The sequence below is a fragment of the Anarrhichthys ocellatus genome, unplaced genomic scaffold (genome assembly GCF_004355925.1).
Source record: "Anarrhichthys ocellatus isolate YVR2014 unplaced genomic scaffold, GSC_Weel_1.0 scaffold28, whole genome shotgun sequence".
In the NCBI taxonomy this organism is placed as follows: domain Eukaryota; kingdom Metazoa; phylum Chordata; class Actinopteri; order Perciformes; family Anarhichadidae; genus Anarrhichthys; species Anarrhichthys ocellatus.
The window spans coordinates 554,923-566,049 of record NW_022280058.1 but is presented as its reverse complement, the minus strand read 5'-3'; the positions used below and the strand labels follow the sequence as shown (position 1 = coordinate 566,049).

The 11,127-nt window shown below is 41.3% G+C and overlaps 2 protein-coding genes across 3 annotated transcripts in view; one reads left to right on the top strand and one right to left on the bottom strand.

The window, feature by feature from the left end:
* LOC116392080 (bifunctional apoptosis regulator) overlaps positions 1 to 539 on the bottom strand; it is a 13,323-nt gene extending 12,784 nt beyond the window's left edge. The window contains exon 1 of the mRNA XM_031863229.1: positions 363 to 539. The gene's annotated coding sequence lies outside the window, so the exon portion shown is untranslated. The remainder of the gene's footprint in view (positions 1 to 362) is intronic.
* Positions 540 to 1,730: 1,191 nt separating this feature from the next.
* Positions 1,731 to 10,700, top strand: LOC116392056 (zinc finger protein 37-like). Of its 2 annotated transcripts, none has more exons than XM_031863190.1 (12): positions 1,731 to 1,962; positions 3,997 to 4,171; positions 4,287 to 4,744; positions 4,865 to 4,964; positions 5,411 to 5,463; positions 6,718 to 6,883; positions 6,977 to 7,063; positions 7,249 to 7,323; positions 7,413 to 7,499; positions 7,968 to 8,045; positions 8,318 to 8,560; positions 8,797 to 10,700. In XM_031863190.1, the coding sequence occupies exons 1-12, from the start codon at positions 1,954 to 1,956 to the stop codon at positions 9,579 to 9,581; spliced, it is 2,316 nt and encodes a 771-aa protein (XP_031719050.1). In that variant the 5' UTR covers positions 1,731 to 1,953; the 3' UTR covers positions 9,582 to 10,700. The 2 variants fall into 2 exon arrangements, with proteins under 2 accessions (XP_031719050.1, XP_031719049.1); XM_031863189.1 differs by having other exon boundaries at positions 4,865 to 5,060.
* The last annotated feature ends 427 nt before the right edge of the window (positions 10,701 to 11,127 follow it).

The window sequence follows — 11,127 nt, the reverse complement described above, 5'->3', positions numbered from 1 at the left end:
ATTTATCATTTACCTGTTATTTCTGCTTTGGAGAGCAGTGAGATAGATAGATAGATATATGTGTGTATATATATATAAATATTTATATTTACTTTGATAGCAGCTAACGCTACCGTAGCTATCACAGCCTGCTCTGGACGTTAGCTGTCCTCTGTAACTAGTTAGCTACTTAGCAGCTAGTTAACGTTAGGTCACGACACGTAACGTCACTGCTCTCCAAAGCAGAAATAACAGGTAAATGATAAATCATTCGCGTTAAGACTGATATGCTAGTTAATATGCCAGCAAAATTATAGCTAACGTTAGCATAACAACTAACGTTAGGAAGGTAACTGCTGGTCAAACTGACAGTTTTACCTTACCTCAGGAATGGTCTTTGCTGGAGGATGACATAACGACGTGGTTAAAATAACTCAGGTGTGCTTATCGTGAAATTAACCTTAAATCAAAGGTAAATATTCAGCTCGAACAGCTGTCGCCATGGCTTCGATTCCGCGATGCTGTGGGAAAAGCCCCCTACGCACACGTACATGCGCACGTCCGCGTGTCCCGCATGCGGGTATACCTTGATACAGCGCTCGTCATCGTCACATTGGTCGCGCGCTCACCTATCCCCGCTGCTGCCTGGAGCACACGAGGACGGAGGAAGAAGATGCCGTCCGTAGCCTGCCTCGCGTGATTTTGTGTAAAACCAGCTGGTTTTTTTTTCAGCCATGTGTCTTTTTTAAAGCGTCTTCAGTTCAAAGTTCAGACCAGATTCCGTCACTGAATATCAGATTCTTGGACTGAGGCGTGAAGGTATTAGCTAACAACAAAACAGTAACCTATTAACTTACACGTGGGCTCTGTGGGTACAGGATGGACCATGATTCATATCAGTGGTGGGAAGTGCGTTTACTCAAGTAATGCACTTAAGTACATATTTTAGGTATTTGTTCTTATGTTTGAATCTTGTTGCTACTTTATTTGTGTACGCCACTGTGATTCACAGCGGAATATTGTTCTTTTTATTTAACTACATTTCATTGGACGATTAAAGTTAGTTACTTTTCATTGTAGATTATGAAGCTGCATAAAATGGAAATACTCAAGTAAAGTGCATGTACTTCAAATGTGTCGCCTAAGAGATACAATAAGGTAAAAATAATCCTTTATTAGTCCCACAGTGGGGACATTTACAGGATTACAGCAGCATAGTGGATAGTGCAAACAAGAGACAGTAAAAAATACGATCAAAACAAGTATTATAAATAAGTATTAAAACAGTAAAGAATATTAAATAAGTAAAAATTGTATATATACAGAATAATTGCAGTATTACACAGTATTTATATTGCACAGATGTTTTAGTGTTGTGTGTTTTACTGGGAGCATAGCTCGTTGTGCAGAATTTAAGTAAATGTACGAAGTCACGTCCCACCACTTGCACCTTATTGCCCAACTTGGGTGTCTTCACTTTCTACTGGTTTGTGGTAAAATGACGACTGTCAATATTTACATGATTTACTCTACACTGTCCACTAGGTGGCGCTGTGGGCCTGACCCTCCCATCACAGACCGGAATCGCTGCAAAAAGGGGAGAAAAAAAAACCCACAGAAGAAGTAGTGTCGCAAAAGAAACGGGATTAGAATGTAGGATTTAGTTGTTTCTCTTTTAATTCATTATTATTATTTTTTATTATTTTTATCCCTTAGAACAGTGATGAAACGTTTACTCTGAAACTGCACACTTGCGGTACAGTAGGTGGCGGTATGCAGCTATTCAAGTTGGTTGCGATCCGCCAATCAAATTAGAGAAGAAGAAGAAGTGGTCCCGCAACTAGCTACTAGCACAGGCGGTTAGTAGTTCATGACGGGCTGCTGTCACCCAGAATAACGCAACACTTTAGCTTCGTTCACTCTTCACCCTGGTTTTCTTATGACATCCTTCAAACCCGGTGACAGCATCGCATTATGTTTGAGGTACCTGCGTATTATTGTGCAGCTAACCGTCGTTTGCTGGGATTTTGGATGTAGCGTTACTGTTATAGTTAACTGACGTTAGCTAGGTAGACGTATCTCGTTAACCTGGTATACATGAATACGTAATGACTATTACCTTGTTATGTGACAGTGGATTAAACATTAAAACACATTTCAATCCCACATTCAACAACAGCTTCTAAATGTTGTGAGAATAGCTTGAGTGCTATGCTACGTTATAGCTAGTGGCGTTTGTTATTAAACTAACGTTCAGTAACATGTACAACTTAACGTTAATCATGTATGCGCTGCTCTCACAGCTTGTTACTTGTCCAAAGTGTTGTTGAAGAAAATAATAAATCAGATAGCTCACAGTGCGAGGAATAATTCTAGCTAGCATAACAAAACAGAGAAGTTGTATTATTGCAGTCATGCATGTAAGACTGGTGTCACCTGTGTGAACGAGCCATCATCGGTTAAAGAGTTGCAGAAAAGTACTATTTTAGCCTTATGCTTGATCCACAGCACGTTTACTGGATGTAAGCAGGCCAAATGTTGGCTTTCTTCTCAGTAAAATGACACAAAATATACTCCAAGAATTTAATCTTTTTAATAATTCACTTAAATAGAACGATAAAAGGAACTGAACTACACCTCTAACTCTATTAATGTATAAATGTAGTGACACAGTAATACACTGTGTATCAGTGCACGTTGCATAGATGTGTTATACAGGTACACAAGCTGATGATGCATGAATATTGTTATAACATTAAAATTATCGTGTAAAAATTAGAAAAAGTTTATAACGAGCCTTTTTTGTGCTGCTGTATATGACACCTCAGTACAACAGTTTCAAGAAAAATGTAACTATATAACCTTCATAAAGGTAGGATTTATTGATTATAACTTGGTGTACTTAATAAACTGCATACTTAAAAGTATAGTTATGCGTAACAGTTAATCGCTGTGTTAAGAAGGCACTGCAATCCCACCATCGTCTGCAGGTCAATGTGAGTCAGATATTAACCATGATATTCAGTTTTTATATTCAATATTAAACCGATTCAGTAAATTTAAATAGAGATTTAAAGCAAAATGCGTCCATGTGTATGTGACGCAAAAAAAACAAAGATTCGTTTTTTTTATTTCTAACTTTTACATTTTATGTTGTAAGAATATTTTTAAGCCCTGCACACTGTATATGTTGCACTAAGGTTATTGAAAAAAATAAAACCTTGGACAGGATAACAAACAATAAAGCAGCAAACAACTCGGGCAATTATACAGGTACGATGTACCAATTAGTGATTGTGACAGGCAAGGCATCTTAAAGGGTAGCTTTGGTACCAAAGGTTGAAAAATACCAAAGGGTAGCTTTGGTATTTTTCAACCTGGACCTTATTTTCCAGTGTTTTTGTGTCTTAGTGACTAATAGGTACAACAATTTTAGAAATTGGTCCAGTATTGAGCGAGAGTGGTGCAGCCGGGAGCTGCGATGTAATCATATCGGGAAATCTTGCACCGTCAATGTACTGTACGTCCACTAAAAGTGTTTGTTTTTGCCACTGACACGAGCCTGTCAGTGACAAAAACAAGCTCTCTTAGTGGACGTAAACATTGCCTTGAGCTGAGCTGTTACATTGCAGCCCGTTTAGTGGCTGCCAGCTGCAGCGTTCTCACTCAATGCTGCACCAATTTAAACAAAATGTTGTCCCCCATTAGTCACTTAGACGCAAAAACATGGCAAAAAAATACAGAAGGTACCCTTTAATATCCATAGAATTTAATAGAAAATATAATGATTGGCACAAAACAAGTCATAATTCATAAAATAAGTTTGAATAGTGCAGCGAATAACCACCCCTTTGATTTGCTTTTGTTTTGACTATTACAGCCCAAGGCTAGAGTAAAAACATGTTGCTTTATATTTTGAATTTATATTATGACTCCAAAGGTTCCTGAGCTTTGTTGCTGTTTGCCTTCCTGCGTTCATTACTGAGCATTAGTGTCTCTGTCTTTGCTTCTCAATAGGATCCTGAACTCCAAGATCCGTTGTCGCTGAGTCTTAATGAGAACTATGACGACCAGAATTCGCCACGTCGTGATTCACAGAAAGCACCAGCGAGCCCCGACTATAGTTGCGACACACCAGAGATTCGAGTAATCATCAAAGAGGAAGAGGAAGGCTGGACTGTGAGTGAAAATCGTGAGTGGACAATCTTAAATACCAGCATCACCTTGCTCGATGACGTACACAAAACAAAAAGACTCGCTCGTGATTTTTCACATTTCTGTTTTTCACTTTGTCATGTTAAACACAGATGAGAGCATCAGCTCAGAGGGAGAAGAGGAGGATTCTTCCGTACACTCTCGACATCCCGACCTCAAAGCGTGCGGGAAGGAGAGCGGCATTTCCTACGGAGTGAAGGGTGAGCAGAGGGTGTATTCAGCGGAGACATGTTCCCTCTACGGGCAGAGCTCCTCGGCCGGAGAGGGGCAGCAGACACACGCGCTCATGGACACGGATGAGAAACCTCAGATATCCTGCATACGGGGAAAAGCCAATGTGACTTTGCATCAGTGCAATAACACAGAGGAGAAACCCTTCTCCTGTCCGGCGCGCGAGACGACCCTCAGCCGCAAAAGGAACGCGAAATCCAATCAGAGAGCACATGCGGCGGATGAGTGTCCTGCTCAAGACCAGAGCCTCGATGAACATCAATCCACATCGACAACCGCAGACGCAGAAGAGACCAAAAGATCAGCACCTTGCCAAACAGTATGCAAGTTTTAGTTTTAGTTTCAAAGTCGGTTTAGAGATTTTTTATTATTCCAGCCAAATGAGAGAAACGTCCAAATCTGATGTCACTACTTTTTTCGCACTGTGTTCTGTATTCAGGATTCTCCTGAACGTACGACCCTGATGTCACACAAACTCAAGAGGGCATCTGCGAACTTAGAGGACCAAACGCTCCACTTGACTGTCAGACTGGAGGCAGGTGAGGAGGAGGAGGAGGAGGAGGAGGAAGAAGAGCAAGATGAAGAAATTGGTGGTTTGATCAACTCTGATGGAGAAGTGGTTGAATGGGATGCCAGTAAGTGATTCAGCGCAGCATGTTGTTTCAGTTTCCCATAGAGATTATTTGCTAAAGCACATTTTGATTCGCCGTTAAAAATTGAGGACATGTTCTGGGGATTTTGCAACCAAATATTTATTTATTTAGTATTTTCCAAAACAAGAATACATGAAAACTCCGTTGTGCAGAGACTTCATTTTTCTATTTTCTGTCATCATTCTGTTAACAGTCGAATGAGTGGTCATAACTCACAACATTAGTTTTGACTTTATTTTTCTTGTAGAATGCAGCTATTTATGTTGAAAGTGTGGAATATCAGTTGTCATGTCTGGTTTCTCTTCAACCTGAGATAACCATCTTTTTTACAGGAGGCGGTCCTGACCGAGGCTCTGGCTGCAGAGAAAGTCTTCAGCCCAGCAAGGTAATTTGTCTTCAGACACATAAGGGTGGTCTGTTGAACCTTCTGATGGCATATACAGCATATCATTACATTGCATGTAATACAATTCAACAGCTCCACATGTACAAGCTCCAGAATGACGAAACAAGTTTAGTGAATATGTGCCCTGCAAAACCTTTTCCAGTTTGACTTAGTGGAAAGTAAGAAATGACGACATGAAAATGACTTGTAATGTGCAGCAGAATTACTATCCATCCCTGAAGTGCCCCAAATGTTTTTTTATTTCTGACTGTCCATGCAGAGGGTGCCTGCCACAAATGAGTGACTTTACAAAATGATTGGATTGTGTAACTTCTGCTTATTAAGGTTTTATTTTACCGTTAAAGTTCAACATCAAAGTATAATTGTGACCAAAACTTAGTTACCAGAGAGAGTGTTGTGAATCACACTGCAGGGAAGATAAATTGGTGGTTTTAACTAATTAACAGCTACCAATACTAATAATAATAGTAATTAATAGACATCAAGACATCAGCCCCCACACACAGATACGGAAAACAACACAGAATAGTTTGGATTACATTCTATAACCGCTACTATAAAATGCATTTTTATCTCTGCCCTGTTTGCAGGCTTAAAGTGTGACTTTGGTGTTTTTCAACCCTATTTTCCATATTTTTAGTGACAAATGGGGACAACAATTTTTAAAAACTGGTTCAGTGGTAAAGGAGAACGCTGCAGCCAGGAGCTGCTAAATGGGCTGTTATTAATTATTATTAAGTGTCTGACAACATTACGGAAAGAAAACCGAGAAATAAAACGTTTTTTTGTTTTCTTACCTCTCATGATCTGGTCACAAACACCGTCACTCCTCTCTCCAAGTCTCACTCACACTCTTTCCACCGTTGTCTTCCTGCAACGAGTCTCATGACGCAAAAACAAGCGAGGGTAAAGAAAAGCGTTGTATCCCTCTGTAGGTTCCTTTCCGTAATGTTGTCAGAGAACTGTAGTGACAATCTGAGCCTCTCAGTGGCAAAAAACGAGCACTTTTATTGGACGTACGTTGACGGTGAGGAATTGCCCGATATGATTCCATTGCAGCCACTAAATGTGTCTGCCATCTGCAGCGCTCAGGACCAATACTGAACCAATTCCATGAGCTACTTAGAGACACAAAAACATGAGAAAATAGGTTGAAAAACACTGAAGTTACCCTCCTAAGTATTGTTACCCGGGGAGGCCGTTTCTGATGGTTTTTGATGATTATGATCACAGGGTGTCGTCCAGTCCGAGTCTCAGCTGCAAGGCCAAAACCAGAGAGACAGCAGTAGTCCAACGCTCATCATGGAAGTTGTGTCTGTGGGGGAGGAAGAAGAAAGGGAAGAAGGGGAGGAGAAAGAGAGAGTAGTAAAGATGGCAGCGGTCTCGCCCGTATATCGTGGTAAACACAAGTCAAACGAAAAACAATGACAAGTGTTCAGGTTGTAAGCGATGGTCATGACTCGGTTGTCTTTTTGCACACAAACGTTGCCAGGGAAGAGACTCAGAAGAAAGAAGAAGGTTCCGGATGTAACGGTGGTGTCATTAGACGCCTCGGACACGGAGAAAGAAGTTCCTCCCGGTGAGTGAATTGTTGGAAAGACGATTTTCATTGTAATACACTTTCTCAATATTGATATAATAGAATAATATCAATAATATTGATATAATAGAATAGAATAGAAGTTGGGTGGGTTTCAGCATCAATATAATAACTTTTTCTTTCCACGTGGCAACAATTTTCTGCCGTTTCTCTTTGTCACGAAGTCAAAAGAAGGGGCAGAAGAAAGATCTGTAAAGCTCCGGTGTTGTCTGGTGAGGACCTGGAGGCAGAGCCAGGAAGTGAGTGTTCTTGATGTGCTGTTGACGTGATCTTTTTTGCATGTTATTGTTTTGTTGTAATAAGTCTTACCTCTTATCTTACCTGACAGTATCAAGGCGCACCCGAAGGAAGATAAATTTCCCTACCATCGTTGAATCAGAGGATTTGTACTCCAAACATGTCCGCCGGGTTGCTGGTAAGACAACAAATCATACGGTCAGGTATCGCTTTGATTTAGTTGACTCTGAATCCATTTCTGTGTGGTTCGTCATGTATTATTTAAGCAAGACAACCAAAAACAGGTTTAAGAACACATTAAGATGTGGATATTTGTGGGGGGGGTTTCATCAGTGGATCTGCTCAGTGGGAGGTGAGATGAATACGTTAGTTACAGGAAGTTCATTCGAGGACGAGGAAGCATTATTTCATCCATTTTCTGTCATAAAAAACACTTGAAGTTTGATCTGCCATATTGTAAACAACATAAACATGCAAACTTTAAGATTGATTTCCTAACAACTCACTGGTTCCTAAAAAGGTTTAATCTAATTTTGAGCCAGTTCTCGATACCCAACCCATATTAATATATCAGTTTAACATCTGTTTTTTTTGTTTTAGATGAAAGAAATAAACCTTTTTTTTTATTTTTTTAATCTTTTACCAGCAAAGCGACCTTACAGAAGAAGGAAAGATACCAAACTATCTGCTGAGGGAGAAGGAAACAACACAAGTGTTTCTGCTGGTAAGAGCAAATAAAAAGGTCCTTATAGAGTTTATAACCAGCGTCGTCGTGCAGCTGCAGCTCATTCTCAGCAATGATCATTGCTTTACCAAAGGTCAGCAGTCTGTGTCTGAATTGTCTCATACCATGTTACCCCATGGTTAGCTCAGCTTCACCAGTGGGATGACTGGTAATGTAGGGCATAGGTCAAGTATTTCTGCACGACTGCCCTCTAATCATTTAGATTTTCAGTCCAACCATCCTGTCATTTCACCTCCTTTCTCCCCGCATAGAAAAGAAGCGCCCCGGAAGAAAGATGGTTCGTGTTCCAATAGAAATACCTCCGGAGCTCCTGAAGCAGCCCAAAGAGAAGATGGAGTACCACTGCTCCGTGTGCGGCAAAGAATTCCCTCATGCCTACAAGCTGGAGAGGCACGGGCTGATCCACACGGGAGAGAAACCTTACTGCTGCTCCATCTGTGGCCGGGGTTTCAACCAGAAGGGAAATCTCAAAACGCACTACAAAGTCCACTTAGGTGAGAACTCTTAAACCAAAAAAAAACGTACCTTCAAACTACCACGTTCTACTTTAAGAGCAGTTCAAATGAAACCATACAGAAAATGACTGTTTCCACCTGGAAAGAAGTACAGTAATAAATACCTGGCTCAATGTAAAGCATAAGTGAAGTAAAACTGAAGTCTTAAACAGTGCAAAGATTCTTATACTTGTAGAGTAAAACATGATTTGTCTCTCATTTTTGTGTCCGTTAAGGTCGAAAGGGCGCTGTGGATTTTGACGATGAGGTGAATCCCATAGCGTCAGAACTCTCCGAATACTTGAAGTCTCTGCCGGGGGAGTCCAGGATCAAATCCTCCCTCCGTTGCCTGGAATGCGGACAAGAATGTGAGAATCATTCAGCTTTGCAAGCACACCACGTTACTACGCACACAGACACGGCGGAGGAATCGGACGCGGTCGAGCACAGCGCAGCGCAGCTTCTCTTCTGCCGCCGCTGTGGCGTTCAGTTCACTGAAAAAGCAAAGCTGGAGGAACACATGAAAACCCACATCAAGGCGAAGCCCTACTCGTGTCCCGACTGTGGCAAGAGGTTCATCAATGAAAGCTACATACAAATCCACCAGCGTATCCATACTGGGGAGAAACCATTCCTCTGCTCGCAGTGCGGCAGAGGTTTCCACACGGCCTCCTCGCTCAAGCTGCATGAGATGCAGCACTCCGGGGAGAGGCCGTTCGCGTGTTCCATCTGCGGCAAGACGTTTCGGATAAACTCGTACCTAACGGCACATTACCAGACCCACATTAAAGACAGGCCTTTCATCTGCAGCGTCTGCGGGAAAGGCTACTCCAGAGCTGAGGAACTGAAGGTGCACCACAGGCTTCACACCGGAGAGAGACCCTACGAGTGTGGGGAGTGTGGGAAGAGCTTCATTTACCGCCAGGGTCTGCGGCAGCATCAGCGCACACACGCTGGGAAACGCATCGGACCAACCCGACAGCTCGGTCGACCGAAGCAACATGCCAGGCTGGACATCTAGCAGTTGATCTAATGATGACTTCTGTTGTTGTTGTTGTTGTTAACTGTGTTTGATGATATTACAGTGAAACGCGCTTCTCTCCTGCTCTTCTTCCTTCCATTCCTTCCGCCTCCAGCTGGGACTATTAATGTGTCTGAAAATAAGCGCTACAGAGTCGGCGTGGGTTGCCAAGAATATTTTGGGAGCTTACTGTGTTGTCTTTCTTGTATCCATGTTTTGGTTTACTCTCCTCTCGTAGCCCATCTGTACAATTTGAGTGCCTTTGTATCATGCATGCCAAATACTAATACTTAATGTTAAAAAGAATTATGCACAATATCCTTGTTATTTTAAAATCCATGTCGATGGAATACAGACATTTTTCAGAAACGTGTCTGGTTTTTTTTGTCTACATCTGAAATAATGTATCCTTACATTGATTCTCCACAAACAGCTTATTACCCGTCTTTTGATAGTTAATAACCAATCATATAAGGATGTGTAAGTAACTGGTACCTAACGTGAGGATCCATCCAAAATGTCTGAGGAAAAATTAATTTAGAGAAAACAGCCTTGAAAGATATGTACTATAGAATTACACACATTTTTCTGAAATGTTATGTTTAGATATTCAAACTACGCTTTATCTAATTGTACCTTTGGGTCTACAGACACAAATAGACAACGTGTAATAAGATCAACACCTAAATGTGTATTTGGATGTTTAGTCTGACAGAAAACATTCCTAATGTGCATCAAACTGATGATCGGATTGGATGAAAACCGTGTGTGTGTGTGGTAAGAAACTCTCACAGCGGAGCTCTACAGAGACACCAGAGGACTCGTGCTGGAGCAAACTATTTTCTTAACATACTGTTATGATAATTATGAAAAGGGCCTCTGATTTAAAGGGTCAGTTCACCAAAAATACTGAATCTACTGAATAAGAGTCATTGTTTATACAGGAAGTAGGCCCCATCATCACCGTGGCATCCAAGAGAACCCTGCTGCAGAGAACCACAGCCAGCTCAGAGAAATGACATCCTGTTCATGTTAAAGTTAACTCTCTGCCTGTTCGCATCACAGTCACCGTCGGTCATTATCCAGCATTCAACCCGTGGGACCAAAACCCAAATGCATCTCACTGGAGCGCCTCAGAGGGCCACCAGGCTTATGGTGCTCCAGCAGGAGCAAGCGTTGACTTCAGTGCCCTGCTCATGGGCACGGCGGTATGTGATACATTGTTGCTGTTAGAAAGTGACGGAATGTGGGGGAAGTTACGGTAAACTGTCAGTGGGTGGTGCTGTAAATCCACTCTTGGGTACCAAACAGCTGAATCGTCAGGTATGACGGTGCAATACATTGCGAATGAATAGCAAAATCAAGATATATGTTTTGAGGCAGATTTATTTTTGTCATTTTTATCTGTTTCTGCCTTTTAAAAGTAGCAGAAGAATAATGGTTTTATAATACGAATAATAAAGTTATGCTCTTTTTTTAATCAGTATGTTGAAGAAAGAAATGGATTTAAATTTTTAAAAAAATGTCGTGCAAGCACCACAACAGT

Bases quoted from the DNA above. Each gene is read 5' to 3' on its own strand.
- LOC116392056 (XM_031863189.1), top strand. The intron at 5,061-5,410 runs GTAAGTGATTCA...TCTTTTTTACAG, and splicing joins AGTGGTTGAATGGGATGCCA to GAGGCGGTCCTGACCGAGGC. The intron at 6,884-6,976 runs GTAAACACAAGT...AAACGTTGCCAG, and splicing joins GGTCTCGCCCGTATATCGTG to GGAAGAGACTCAGAAGAAAG.